General features: G+C 43.0%; 1 protein-coding gene across 1 annotated transcript in view; it reads right to left on the bottom strand.

Annotated features, from left to right (window-relative positions):
- LRRK1 (leucine rich repeat kinase 1) overlaps window positions 1-14,699 on the bottom strand; it is an 81,915-nt gene that overhangs the window by 36,623 nt on the left and 30,593 nt on the right. Inside the window, exons 13-20 of the mRNA XM_081337547.1 lie at window positions 12,429-12,558; window positions 11,160-11,272; window positions 9,773-9,987; window positions 7,872-8,036; window positions 6,624-6,796; window positions 4,255-4,375; window positions 2,768-2,927; window positions 1,671-1,947 (exon numbers count right to left, since the gene is read on the bottom strand). Of these exons, the coding sequence (XP_081193673.1) occupies window positions 1,671-1,947; window positions 2,768-2,927; window positions 4,255-4,375; window positions 6,624-6,796; window positions 7,872-8,036; window positions 9,773-9,987; window positions 11,160-11,272; window positions 12,429-12,558 (1,354 nt within the window). The remainder of the gene's footprint in view (window positions 1-1,670; window positions 1,948-2,767; window positions 2,928-4,254; window positions 4,376-6,623; window positions 6,797-7,871; window positions 8,037-9,772; window positions 9,988-11,159; window positions 11,273-12,428; window positions 12,559-14,699) is intronic.

Genomic DNA, 14,699 nt, shown 5'->3' with positions numbered 1-14,699 from the left:
CAGACCCAGCTTATCTTTTCAGCCCAAATAAGGTTAGCTAAGTGACAATCTTATTGTGATCTTTTCCCTCTTGGCTCCTGTTTGCAAAAAGGGCTGGGAAACAGATGAACAGGAAGACTGACCCCATCACAGCCAACAAACCACAAATATGACTCTGGCTTTAACCACTGCTTGTTATGTTTGAGCTCAGAACACAAGAGTTGGTTTTGTTTTTTAGCCCCATATGGATATAAGAAGGTGAAAGGGAAGGAAAATAAATCCAGAAATTGGCCGAATAAGCCACGAACACATGATTTATCAGACTGCGTCTGGGACGGTCAACAAAGCATAGCTGAAACGGATTTCGGCTATGCAAATGCCTTGAAGAAAAATTCCCTTGCATTCTTCTCTCGGTTTTCATTCCATTGGATGAAAGAGATCTTGCTTGAGACATTTTTCCAAAGGAGGTTGTTTTTTTTTTGGAGGTGGGGGGAGGATTTTAATGGATGGAATTTGTGTAGAGATAAGACGGCCAAGGAGAACATGGGATGTCCTGTGTTTCATATACAAACATCCCTGCAACCTCTCTGCCTTCCTACCCTTCCATTAAATTCCAAAGGAAAAATAACTTTCCCATGGAGAGGTGGTTTCCCCCCCCCACCCTAAGGCAGAACCCTTGTTTTGGGAAATCGTTGGCACATCTCCCCTTCTTTGGAAAGAGTTTGGACAAAGTTTCCATTAAGGAGTAACACCAGCTGGTGTTACTCCTTAAGTAACACCAGCTGCCTGCAATTAGTGCAGGTTCGCATCCCACCAGGCTCAAGGTTGACTCAGCCTTCCATCCTTCCCAGGTAGGTAAAATGAGGACCCAGATTGTTGGGGGCAATAAGCTGACTTTGTAATAATGCCGCTTGGGGGTGTGTGTGAAAGCCCTAATAATAAGCAGGCATATACATGGAATGAAGGCTACTGCTAAGCTTGTAAGCCGCCCTGAGTCTTCGGAGAAGGGCGGGATATAAATGGAATAAAATAAAAATAAATAAATAAATAAATAAATAAATTTGTCTCCACAAATACAGACAGTTCTCGACTAACAACTGTTCATTTAGTGACTGTTGCAAAGTTACAACTGGGAAAAAGTGACTTAGGACGATTTTTCCTCACTTACAACCACCACACGGCTTCCCTGCATGTGGTCATGTGATCCAAATTCAGACACTTGACAACTATTTAAGACGGTTGCAGTGTCCTGGGGCCATGTGTGATCGATCCCCTTTTGGGAGCTTCTGACAAGCAAAGGCAATGGGAAAAGCCAGATGCACTTGAGAACCGTGTGACCAACTCAACTGCAGTGATTCGCTTTAACGAGAGAATGTGACAAGAGAAGTCATAAAATGGGGGCAAATTCACTTTGCAGTTGTCCCCTTTGGCAGGAGAAATTTTGGGCACAATTGTGGCCGTAAGTTGAGGACTGCCGGTATGCTGGGTAATTGGAAAGGGCCTTTTGGGCTTCTGCAAATCACCAAATCACAGGAGGAGGAGGAGGAGGAGGAGGAGGAGGAGGAGGAGGAGGAGGAGGAGGAGGAGGAGGAGGAGGAGGAGGAGAAGGGACTCTGGAGTGACTTTGTTTCCTGCCCCTTTTGGTTCTTTCAATCTCAATCACTCCGTTCGGACGACAATTACCAGTGTACCTGTTGTTAGCTATCGGTAACGCAATTTCAAACTTGGCCAGGAATTGGAAATACTGCTCTTCGGTTTCCTTGGTGAACCCAGTCCCGACCATCAGCATCCGAAGGTCCTCGGCTTTGATCACGCCGTTCTTGGCGATTGACTTGGAGCTTTTGATGTTGAAGATTCTCTGCAGGCATTCGGACAACCACACCGGGTCAAGGAAGTAGAGGTTCCTCAGCCCATGGCTTGTGTCTGGGAAATGCATCAGCGTCCCTGTTTCGATCAGGAAATTGATGGCTGTGGAGAAAGGAAGATATGACAAAGGGTGCCATCGCCTTTTGATTACCCCTGTCTCTTCTTTCTAGATGGCCACTCCACTGTTTGTGTGTGTGTGTGTGTGTGTATGTGTGTGTGTATAGTCTAAGCAGGGGCTTAGACTAGAAGACCTCCAAGGTCCCTTCCAACTCTATGTTGTATGCCAGGGGTCTTCAAACTTGGCCCTTTTATGACTTGTGGACTTCAATTCCCAGAATCCCTCAGCCAGGCACACTGGCTGAGGAATTCTGGGAGTTGAAGTCCACAAGTCATAAAAGGGCCAAGTTTGAAGACCCCTGTTGTATGCATTTACAACAGTTGTACAATTACATGATCTTCATTTGCAAGCTTCCCAGCTGGTTTCTGACAATCAAGGCCACCTTCACTTAATGACCATGTGATTCACCTAACAACCCCAGTAATTTGCTGAACAACTGGGGCAAAAAAGGTTGTTCCTATTTTGTTTCAGATGGCTGGCTCTGTTGAGTTTCCCCCAAGTAGAGAAGTGTAGATGATTGGACATCATTGTTGTTATTCCCTCTGCCTTTTATAATATTAATTCTTTCCTGAAATACTCAAAACACCCCCAAGGAAATCACTCTAGGAATTCCTTATGAGACAACAGGGAATGCGCATCTGTGATGCAATTGCAGCTCACTCTTTTGGGTTTCATGAACACCAGAAAAAACTCACCACTTCAACTTTGCAAAACACAGGCATAGTTTGTGAACAGAATCTCCTTGTACACTGTCAAGCATACTATACACCTAGCCTCTGATAAAATTATTCCATGCATATATACCAGCCTGTATGTCTTCATAATCCTTGATGTCATTGGCTGGAGTTTTCTCAATGATTCCTTGTATTTCCTTGTCAGTGAGATATTGCACACTATCGTTTTGGCTTCTCCTCTGTTGCTCTATTGTGACGGACACTTGAAGGCTCAAATAGCTCCTCGGGACCTGTTACATGATAGTGCAAATAAATCACTTGATCAAAGCAACATATCTGCTCAGTTTTATATAGCACAGTCCAATGGTGGGATTCAGCTGGTTCTCACTACTTCAGCAGAACTGGTAGCTAATTTTTTGTTGCCCAGGCCCAGAATGGACTTCCGGAAGCGGCATCCACACAGAGAACCGGTTGTTCACATATCTGAATCCGACCACTGGCACAGTCTGGTTGCTGAGACTAAGAAGGAATGAAATTGCATTTGTTGATGTTCTGAAAAGGCTGTCTTTTTGCCCCTGTGACTACGTAGGACAGATGGGAAGGATTGCAAGAACACAAGCAAGCAGTCAGATGAGGAGACCCCAACTCATTGGTAGTCTCACATTGCAATAAACAAAAACATACATTCAATTTTGCAGCAGCTAAGACTGTTCAACAAGCAGGCACAAAAACAGCCTGGGAAACACGCTCTTCAATTAACAGGACTGCTGATTTACCCCCAGCTTATCAAGTATTTAGGAACTGGGGATTTGGCAGCCCAAGGAAACAACAGCCAAGGACTTAATAGCCAGTCATCAACACCCCAATCTACATCTAAAACAACAACAGCCACCATGTAAATACCACACAGAGAACAGCTCAAAGCACACACAGAAGTTCCCTGAGGATGGGCTCCAGCATGAATCCAAAAGCTTGGAAGACTAAACCTCTGGACCCAGATTGGATTCTGCAACATTATCCTGGGACATGAATATTTACCTTCACTCATGTCTTTTTTTCATTTCCTATATTAACTAGAATTCAGGATCAGCTAATAAAAAGGCCTTGGTTCTGGATGCAACAAGTATGAATTACTTTCTCAAGTATAGCCTAATAAAATAGGCTAGTTAACTCTTCAAAGTTGTGGGTGATGGTCATTGGCTAATCTACGCAAACTGGTCCTCTCCAAGCAACAATCCTCCTCTTCCCCCCTCCCAACCTTAATCCAATCTCTTAAAGCAATACACAAGTTTAACATATGAAATGGCTACTTCTTCATCTCTTGTCAAGCAATAACATTCGATGTTAGCAGCGTTGACAGCTATACTTGGAAGTCACACCCAGTCATAAAGCAAATGTACATTGTGCAGGCTAATTGGTCCCACCCTCCAACATCTGGACACTCTGGGCACACAACTGCAGCTAAGGAGTCTTAATGTGTACTAAACAGTGCCATGTTTATATTACTTCTCAGCAGAGCTTATGTGTCTCTTAAAAATGACAAAACGGAGAAACCCCGAAACCCCCCACACACACACACATAAAGCGACATAGCTGTCTCCTATAGAAATTACACACCAATCTCCCAACAAGCCTCTGCGAGCCAATGGAATTTCCGACATCCCTCATGTTTGTGCTGATATGGAAAATCAGCTGCCGCAACCCATCCAGGCCTTCCAGCGTTTTGCACGAGAGCTCACTGTGAAAAGAAATGGCAGGAGAAAAATCACATGGAACCTCTGTTGTTATTTGCAATAGCAATAGCAGTAGCCCTTAGACTTATATACCGCTTCACAGTGCTTTACAGCCCTCTCTAAGTGGTTTACAGAGTCAGCCTATTGCCCCCAACTATCTGGGTCCTCATTTTTACCGACCTTGGAAGGATGGAAGGCTGAGTCAACCTTGAACCAGCCAAGATCGAACTCCTGGCAATGTGAGCAGAGTTAGCCTGCCATACTGCATTCTAATCACTGTGCACTATGGAAGGAAGGAAGGAAGGAAGGAAGGAAGGAAGGAAGGAAGGAAGGAAGGAAGGAAGGAAGGAAGGAAGGACAATAGCAATAGACTTATAGTGCTTTACAGCCCTCTCTAAGTGGTTTACAGAGTCAGCATATTTGCCCCCAAACAGTCTGGGTCCTCATTTTACCCGCCTCGGAAGGAAGAAGGCTGAATCAACCTTGAACCGGTCAGGATCGAACTCCTGGCAGTGGGCAGAGTCAGCCTGCAATGCTGCATTCTAACCACTCCACCACCACAGCTCTTAATAGCAATAGCACTTAGACTTATATACCGCTTCACAGTGCTTTACAGCCCTCTCTAAGCAGTTTACAGAGTCAGCAAGTTGCCCCCAACAATCTGTGTCCTCATTTTTACCGACCTTGGAAGGATGGAAGGCTGCTGAGTCAACCTTGAATGAGTCAGGATCAAACTCCTGGCAATGTGAGCAGAATTAGCCTGCCATAATTGCATTCTAACCATTGCGCCATCACGACTCTTAGTGACACATCTGATTTTATAATCTAGCCCTAGATTTCCTGCTGGTATTACACCCATGGATGAATCAGGTCTGACCATGCTTAGGCTTTTGAGATAAGCCAAGATCAACTCAGCTCTCCTTGTTACATTTGCTCCTTAACCAATGGCATTATGTGCTGAAAATAGAAGAGAAAATATTTTGCAATATTTTGCCAGCCCCGTCCCTTATTATTAGCAATAAAGTCCAGCCTTTTTAACGATGCTCCACTGTCTTAGGCTCACAGAAATGCAATTAATAAGCAGGCCAGGAACTCAGAAGTCATGTATCACCAAGAAGCCAAACAATAAGCTACTGTTGACCTCTAATTCTTTCTCTACTGGGAAAATAAAATAAAATCTCCCATTCAAACATCATGCTAAGCTTGACTAACCAAGCCATAAATGGCTCATTATCAACACATTTTTGTGGGCAACAACTGTGTCACCCTGAAAGCCTAAACATGACGTGGTAACGCTATCTTGTGCTCTGCTTGTGCAGCATGGTGGATTGAGCTGTGAAATTAAAATGTTAGGGCTAGGCTTTGCTTTGTGGAAAAGAATGTGACCAGCTCTCTGGAGTACAATTTTGTGAGGCAACCACAGGGCTTAAGACCTAATCTCAGACATTTAAAGACATATCTTACTGTTTGAGAACTGCTTTGACTGTATCACCCTCTCCTTGGTCTTCACTTAAAAAAATAGTGGTCACTTCCTTGGTGCTTCTGGACTCTATAATCCACCATCTTTCAGGAAAGATGTTTCATAACAGTACAGGTGGTCCTCAAATTACAACAGTTCATTTAGTTACAACGGCATTCAAAAAGTGATTTATGACCATTTTCCATGGTTTACGACTATTGCAGCATTCCCCATGATCAAAATTCAGACAATGCAGACACTTGGCAACTGACTCGCATTTATGACGGTTGCAGTGTCCCAGGGTCACGTGATCCCCTTTTGTGACTTTCTGACAAGCAAAGTCAATGGGGAAGCCAGAATCAATTAACAGCCGTGTTACTAACTTAAGAACTGCAGTGATTCGCTTAACCGTGGCAGGAAAAATTGTTAAAATGGGGTAAAATCCACCTAGCAACAGAAATTTGGGGGCTCAGTTGTAGTCATAAGTCAAGGACTACCTGCACCTGTCCTGCAGCAAAACCCCGCAATTTGCTCAGAGGTAGACCCATGACACCACTCTTCCTTAGTCATACTCAGGGCTTTTTTTCTCATAGAACGCTCAGAACGGAGTTCCGGTACCTTTTTTTGGATGGAACCTTGTAGGGTAGGCAAGGTGGGTTGTATGATATGTGTGAGTTCCGGCACCTTTTTCTTTTACAAAAAAAGCACTGGTCATACTTGAGTAGTCGAAAAGCAAGCAGCTGAAGGTAAGGCCTTGCTAGTGTGAGTTGCTGTTGCACCCACATCCAACTTACTGCAAATGCTTCAGTGTGATGTCTGGAAAGCCAGTGGCTCTTGAACCTGAGGGAGATCGACAGACAGCCAGGACATAGGCTCTTAAGGTGGCAATCCTTTCGACACGGAATTTTGTTTCAATGAGGTCCAGATGCGTCCCTACCACCAGCACAACTGAATTTGGAGCCTTGGCCTGGAAAGAGAGAGTGGCATTAAGCTATGGTTCACTTAAGCCACAGTTGGTTGGAAGAGTCAGAACAAAGTAGATCTGGTCTTGCAGGTAAATGAAGTCATCGTTTCCTACTTGGCCAATGACTGCTTCATACGAAGAACGGTTGCAGGAATTGGGTAGGTCTAGTCTAATGAAAAGAAGGACTAGGGGTGATACGATGGCAGTGTTCTAATATTTGAAGGGCTGCCACAAAGAAGAATGGGTCAGCCTATTGTCCAAAGCACCTGAAGGTAGGACAAGAAGCAATGAATGGAAACTAATCAAGGAGAGAAGCAACCCAGAACTAAGGAGAAAGTTCCGGACAGGGAGAGCAATTAACCAGTGGAACAGCTTGACTCCAGAAGTTGTAGATGCTCTATCATTGCAGGGTTTAAGTAGAGACTGGACAACTATTTGTCTGAAATATTATAGGGTCTTCTGCTTAAGTAGGGGGTTGGACTAGAAGACCTCCAAAATCCCTTCCAATTGTGATGATGTTCTGTGTTCTATGCTGGAATCCCTCTGGAAGTCTTAGGTAAGGCAGACAAACAAACCAAAGATAAACTAGGAAATACACATGTCTATAACTGCCACCATTTGCTTATGACCCAATGGCATAGCAATTCCAGTTTTTCAAATAAGCCACATGGGCTGCATTCAGATATCATGTGTAGGACATGATATTATGCTTTATGGATACTCGTATCCCATTAAGAGGATATTTTTTTAAAAAAAGGTTCTACTGCACATGCTATTAGTTTTTCTGCCTGTATCATGACAGAAAATGATTTCATTCTTTAACAACAAAACATATTGGACCTTTACCCTGAGGAATTATGGGAACTGAAATTTGACATATCTGGAGGGTAATAAAGAAGGCACCTTAAACTAAATGTTCACAAATGTGTTTTTGGAATAAACATTAGGAACCGACAAAACACATAGAGATGAAGGATGAGAGTTGGGTGATAGTTGATGTAAAGATGTCAACCCTGAAGAATTTTAACATGAAATGAAAAATAGCTTTTTGCCAAACTGGTACTTCCACTGTTCCTACCTCAATACTGAGTAACCAGAATTGAAGATTCGCCACAGCTTCTTCTCCCAGTGCCAAGTTCCAGATGACAATGTACAATGCCTTATCTGTGAAGAAGCATTGGTTGACTGTTGACATGCTGGCGGGGCCTCCGATATCCCAGACGTTAAACTCAACAGCGTCAACCTAATTGGACAAAGAGCTACATTGAAGGGAACGAATACCCCTTGATAGCAGTTAAACTAAATGAGAGAGAGAGAGAGAGAGAGAGAATGGTGAATGCATAATGAGCTTGCACCCTCCCATATCCTCATAGCGTACGGCATCTAGGTGTCAATGGGTGTCAATGTTCACTCTGAAGAAAGAGCGCTTGTCATTTCCCTTCCACACATTGCTTGCTTTTAAGGCAGCCCTACATTCCCAGAGTTAAAATTTGGAATAGAAGCCAACTCTGACAGAGAAGAGCCACCACAGTCTTATTCTGCATGAATCCAACCAGTTCATCTGCTGCTAAATTTTGCAAAACACTCAACGAAACAGAATAAAGGCTTCCAATTATGAGGTCTAATTATTGAAACTTATAAGGTCTAGGTGTGAAAGGCGCCATACGGAAAGCAAAGGGTGGACGCGAAGAGTCTGAATAAATACAATTAATTATATTACAATTAACCTGGAAAGTTAACACAACTCAGGTGGCTAGAAAGGCCCAACAGAGGCTTCACTTTCTTAGGATCTTGCGGAAGAACAGGGTAGAACAACAGCTAATGACCCTCTTTTACCGGTCTACCATAGAGAGCGTCCTCTCGTACGGTATTGTGGTTTGGTATGCTGGTCTGACAGCCGCGGATAGGAAAGTATTACAGAGGGTAGTGAGCACAGCACAAGACATCGTGGGCTGTTTCCTGACACCACTGGATGACATCGCCAGGGCTCGTTGCCTTGGAAGAGTGAGGAAGATTCTCAGGGATGACTCACACCCTGGACGGTATCTCTTTACTCTACTACCATCCGGTAGGAGATATAGGAGTATAGCCAGCCGTACCAACAGGCTGAAAAATAGCTTTTATCCGTGGGCTGTTAGGCTTTTAAATGGGACATAATCTTATGCAGAATTAACTTGGGAGGCCGGTGTGTGGTGTAGTTGGTTCACATAGTGTGGTGGGATGGAGGGTTTGTTGTCACTGTGTGTTGGGGGGAGAGAGCACGGGGGGAGGCTCAGCTAATCTCAATGTACACATGTTGTACTTTGGCAATAAAGGTTTATTATTATTATTTATTATTAATTAGATAATTCATTCTGGAATTCTATGACATGTTCACCTTTTAGTGAAGACATGGCCTCCAAAGGCCCAATTTGGAAGCATTTCCAGATGGATTCAAATAATGGGGTGGGGGTTGGGGTGGTTTTGTTTGTTTGTTTGTTTGTGCTATCTGAAATTTCGGAATGTGACTAACATTCACTTTCAGAAAAATGTCCGTTTTCCTTATCTTCCACGTTCGTTATGCTTTTGTTATGGATTCATGAGAGAGATTTGAGACAGAGAGCATGTAAATGAGAAAGAGCATGAGAGAGTGTGAGAGAGAATGTGTAAATGAGATATGGGTAGTCATCGGTTTACACCCACAATTGAACCCCACATGTCTCTCTCTCTCTAAATGAGACAGTTGTTAAGTGAGTTTCCCCACCTTTTTACAACTTTTCTTGCCAAAATTGTTAACTGAATCCCTGCACGGTTGTAAAGTGAATATGGCTTCCCCACTGACTTTGCTTGTCAAAAGATTGCGCAAGGGGAATCACATGACTCCGGGACATGGACTGAAATCCAGCTGCAATCTTTGCAGAGGTATCAAATTTGACATGCCCTGCCCTACCCTTCAAAGCCCCTTCTGGAATGTTGAAAGTTTGTCTTTTTTTTTTTTACCTTGGATTTAAATCCGGCAGGTCTCTGGAGCTCCCATCTTGTGGTCCGGATGGTGGCATTGTCGGGCATTGAAAGAGACGGTTTCCCTGTCTGCAGTATCTCAACCAAGGTGGATTTTCCCTGTCGTGGAGGACCCACCACCACCATTTTCATCACGTTACTTTTTTCTGCTTTGCGCAGCTGGGCACGTAAATAGGCTAAAATGGTCTTGGGTCCTGCAGGTGGAAGGTATAGAGAAATCATTGGTGGATGATGATACAGGTAAAGGCTCATCTCCATTTCTTAGCCATTGTCGGAAGACACTTCCGTGGTCATGTGGCCAGCATGACTACATGCTGAGGCACATGGAACGCTCTTACCTTCCCACTGAAGTGGTACCTATTTATCTACTCGCATTTCCATGCTTTCAAACTGCTAGGCAGGAATGGTAGAGGATAGCCAGTCAAAAAAAAAATAGACAAAACTTATTTTATGTAGGGTGAGCAAAGTCATCTTGGCGGTGCTTGAAGTAAGTTAGGTTAGGTCATCCGGAAACCGCACCCACCCCATTGCCAGCAATGGAGAAAAAGCTCTGATACGTCACGCAACATCACGTGACGTCACGAGTTTGACATGTCTGCTCTAGAAGCAACCTGGGCCCCGAACAAGAAAAATCTAGGTCTGGGTCTCTCTTTCATCTGCTCCTTGGAAATGTGGGAATATAAGATGATTAAAGAAAAAAAATCAAAATGAATCAATACTTTTTTTTAAAAAAAATCTTGGGTTCTCCTGATTTAAGGGCTGAATACAGAAGTTATATTGTGCAAAAATAAACCAACCGTTGGACATCACCAATTGTTTTAAGGTAGCCATAATAGGCCTATTCACAAGGAGTAAACACCAGAAGCCTGATTTTATGTAAACCAAGGATCCTTAATTTCCAGTTACGGTTTGTTGTCTTGAATGCTGCAGAACTGCCAGTAAATTAAGTTGCAACAGAAATAACCGTTCTGAAAAATATAACCTTGGGCCAGGAAGTGACAAAACTGACATCTCTCGGTTGCGGGTGTCAAAAACTATGACTTTCTGCAAAATAAAAAAATGTTGCCTGTCATCTCTACAGCCCTTACTCAGAAACGGACGGGGGGAAAAATGGAATCCATTCAATGGATGTAACTGTGAGCTGCTGTTTGAGGGAGAAGGTGGCCTGCAAAGGAACTGATTAAGCCAAATTTGAATCGTATGGAAAATTTGAGGTCTGCAATTCTGTTTCATAACAACAACGGCCTGGACAGAGGCCATTCCATGTTGCCCACCATTCAATAATAAATAAAATCAGGCTTGGTTTGGATCCTCTCCCCGTTCGAGCAGCTGAGATTAATCAGTTACAGAAAGGAAAGAACCTCACCCTCTTTTCTGATCTCCGTTGGAAGATTGCCAATGTTTAGATCCTCAATATCCAGCTGCCAAAGATTAACCAGTTGTCCAAGTTCAGTAGGAAGCTCTTGGATGCCTGGGTTACTATGTAGAAAAGGACACACACTCATCAACTGATCCACGGCCTTGCCAGGGGCGACACTGAAGTGCAAGTTGGCATCAAGCCTAGCCTTCAAGTGAATATTTGGAAGTATAACATGAAACTGTTAGCTTAGGCAAAAGCATCGTGGAATTTCAATGGAAAGAAAAATTAAGACAGTAACAGAGTTGGAAAGTCTTCTAGTCCAACCCCTGCTCAGGCAGGAAACCCTATACCATTTCAGACAAATGGTTGCCCAATCTCTTCTTTAAAACATCTGGTGTTGGAGCATTCACAACTTCTAGAGGCAGGTTATCCCACTGATTAAATGTTCTCACTGTCAAGACATTTCTCCTTAGTTCTAGGTTGCTTCTCTCCTTGGTTAGTTTCCATCCATTACTTCTTGTCCTGCCCTCACGTCTTTTGGAGAATAGATTGACTCCCTCTTTGTGGCAACCCCTGAGATAATGGAAGACTTCTATCATGTCACCCTTAGTCCTTCTCTTCATTAAACTAGACATACCCAATTCCAGCAACTGTTCTTCGTATGTTTTAGCCTCCAGTCCCCTGATCATCTTTGTTGCTCTTAACTAGATCTCGTGAATAAATAAAGTTTCTTTACTTTTTTGGTTAGCTAAGAAGAAACACAATCCATTCAATTACATTTTGTTTTATGGGTTTCTCAGCAGTGCTGTTAAAAAGCATTTCACAAGTTCTCAGTGAAATGATAATCTTGAGAAAGTTTAAAAATCATAGTCTTTTGTCCAGCATAGGAGTTCATTTATTTCTTTTTAATCTTACTTTTTTCTTCCCAGGAAAACAGTGGGCAGATATTATTTTTCCTAACCCAACCAACTTAAAGATAAAATTGAGAGATGGATATAGGGAATCTCATCCTGTATCTCCCCATTCTTGGGACTTGGATCTTCCAGCTGTGTTGAGCTAAAATTCCTATAACACCTGCATCTTGGCAATGCCCTCAGGGAATTATGGAAACACCTTCAAAAATATTTGGAGAGGATCAAGAGCACCCGATTAAGAGCACTGAAAGTGCCAAGTTCATCAAAGGAAACCTCCAGATGAATTACTTAATGAATTAATTATTCTCTTGAATTAATACATTAAATATTCTCTACAACTGTTTGGAAGAAGTCAACTCACTTTCCTAAGTAGAGTTCTGACAGCCCTTTCAGGACACAGACAGACTGTGGGACGGAATCTAGTTGGTTATCATTCAGATAGAGGACCTCCAGCATATCGGCCAGGAATGCAGGGAACTGTAGGGTATATTCTGGAGAAAGAAAAAAGTAAGACAAATGTAAGAGAGAGATACAGAAGAGAAGAGGAGAGGAGAGGAGAGGAGAGGAGAGGAGAGGAGAGAAGAGAAGAGAAGAGAAGAGAAGAGAAGAGAAGAGAAGAGAAGAGAAGAGAAGAGAAGAGAAGAGAAGAGAAGAGAAGAGAAGAGAAGAGAAGAGAAGAGAAGATTGGATAAAACCCCCAGCTCCAGATCCTGTTTGCCTGCTGTCAATCACAGGTCACAAGAAAGGGACAGGAGAGCAATCTGTTATTTATTAATATTTAAATATTCATTTGCCCCCCCCTTTTTTTTCTACAGCGGAGTTGCTCTTGACCACAAGGTGACAGAGGAGAAACCCATGATGAAAAAGGGATGGAGATCAAAAAGGGATTTCAATACATACTGTAAACACAAGAAAATCCTTTCCAATACTCCAACCTTATGGAGGAAAATAGCATTTTAAGAGAATAAACTAGAAGGACGCCAAAGAAAAATACCTTGAAAATTGTCAAGTGCTACCAATTTGGGAAAATGGATAAATGAGCTCAGAAGGTTGCAAATTAATAAAAAGAGGTCCAAGTGGATGTCTACCCCTACAAAGAATATAGGTTAAAAAAAACATTGACATAAGGGGAGTGGTGGCACAGTGGTTAGAATGCAGTATTGCAGGCTTATTCTGCCCAGTGCCAGGAGTTCAATCCTGACCAGCTTAAGGTTGATTCAGCCTTCCATCCTTCTGAGGTTGGTAAAATGAGGACACAGATTGTTGGGGGCAATATATGCTGTAAACCTCTTAAAGAGGGCTGTTAACCACCATGAAGCGGTATATAACTCTAAGTGCTATTGCTATCATCAGAAAGTCTTGTTCACATAGAGTATCAATTGGTTTTACAGGTCATTTTATATACCATTTACATATCATTCAAAAGAGTCGAAAAGCAAAAAAGGAAACAAGAAAGACCAAAACACCTCCAAAAACATCTCCTCGCCAGCAATTAAGGCTCATGTAAACAGAGATTAACACTAACAGTAAACAGTAACACAACAGTAAACAATACCCCAATCAAGGAACTGCCAGCTCAGACAAACAAATAGTAAACAGCAGCCTATTCAAGAACATTCCCACTAACTGAGAGGGCAAGCATAAACAGAGAGCAAAGCCCCATTCCCTTCTAGCACCGATGATGTTACCTAGTTGGGTAATGAAACATCTGCAAGAAAACAACCAAGTTCAGAGAGCACCAAGGACCCATAGCTCTTCTTCCTCCTTCTCTTCCTCCTCCTCCTCCTCCCCCTTCATTCTGCAAACCTCATTCCTTTCCAGTACTGATGTTATTACCTAGTTGGCTAATGAAACATCTGCAAGAAAACAACCAAGTTCTGAGAGCACCAAGGACCCACAGCTCCTCCTCCTCCTCCTCCTCCTCCTCCTCCTCCTCCCTCTTCATTCTGCAAACCTCATTCCTTTTTAGTACTGATGTTATTGCCTAGTTGGGTAATAAAACATATGCAAGAAAACAACCAATTTCTGAGAGCACCAAGGACCCACAGCTGCTGCTGCTGCTCCTCCTCCTCCTCCTCCTCCTCCTCCTCCTCCTCCTCTCTTCATTCTGCAAACCTCATTCCTTTCCAGTACTGATGTTATTACCTAGTTGGCTAATGAAACATCTGCAAGAAAACAACCAAGTTCTGAAAGCACCAAGGACCCACAGCTCCTCCTCCTCCTCCCTCTTCGTTCTGCAAACCTCATTCCTTTTTAGTACTGATGTTATTACCTAGTTGGGTAATGAAACATCTGCAAGAAAACAACCAAGTTGTGAAAGCACCAAGGACCCACAGCTCCTCCTCCTCCTCCCTCTTCGTTCTGCAAACCTCATTCCTTTTTAGTACTGATGTTATTGCCTAGTTGGGTAATAAAACATCTGCAAGAAAACAACCAATTTCTGAGAGCACCAAGGACCCACAGCTCCTCCTCCTCCTCCTCTCTTCATTCTGCAAACCTCGTTCCTTTCTAGTACTGATGTTATTGCCTAGTTGGGTAATGAAATGTCTGCAAGAAAACAGCCAAGCTCAGAGAGCACCATGGATTCCACAGGTCTCTAGAAAAACAAGCACTTGGTGTCAGCCTGCACATT

The sequence above is a fragment of the Vipera berus genome (genome assembly GCF_964194415.1).
Source record: "Vipera berus genome assembly, chromosome: 12".
NCBI lineage: Eukaryota > Metazoa > Chordata > Lepidosauria > Squamata > Viperidae > Vipera > Vipera berus.
Note: the sequence above shows the minus strand (reverse complement) of the source record. Positions and strands in the feature narration are given on the sequence as shown.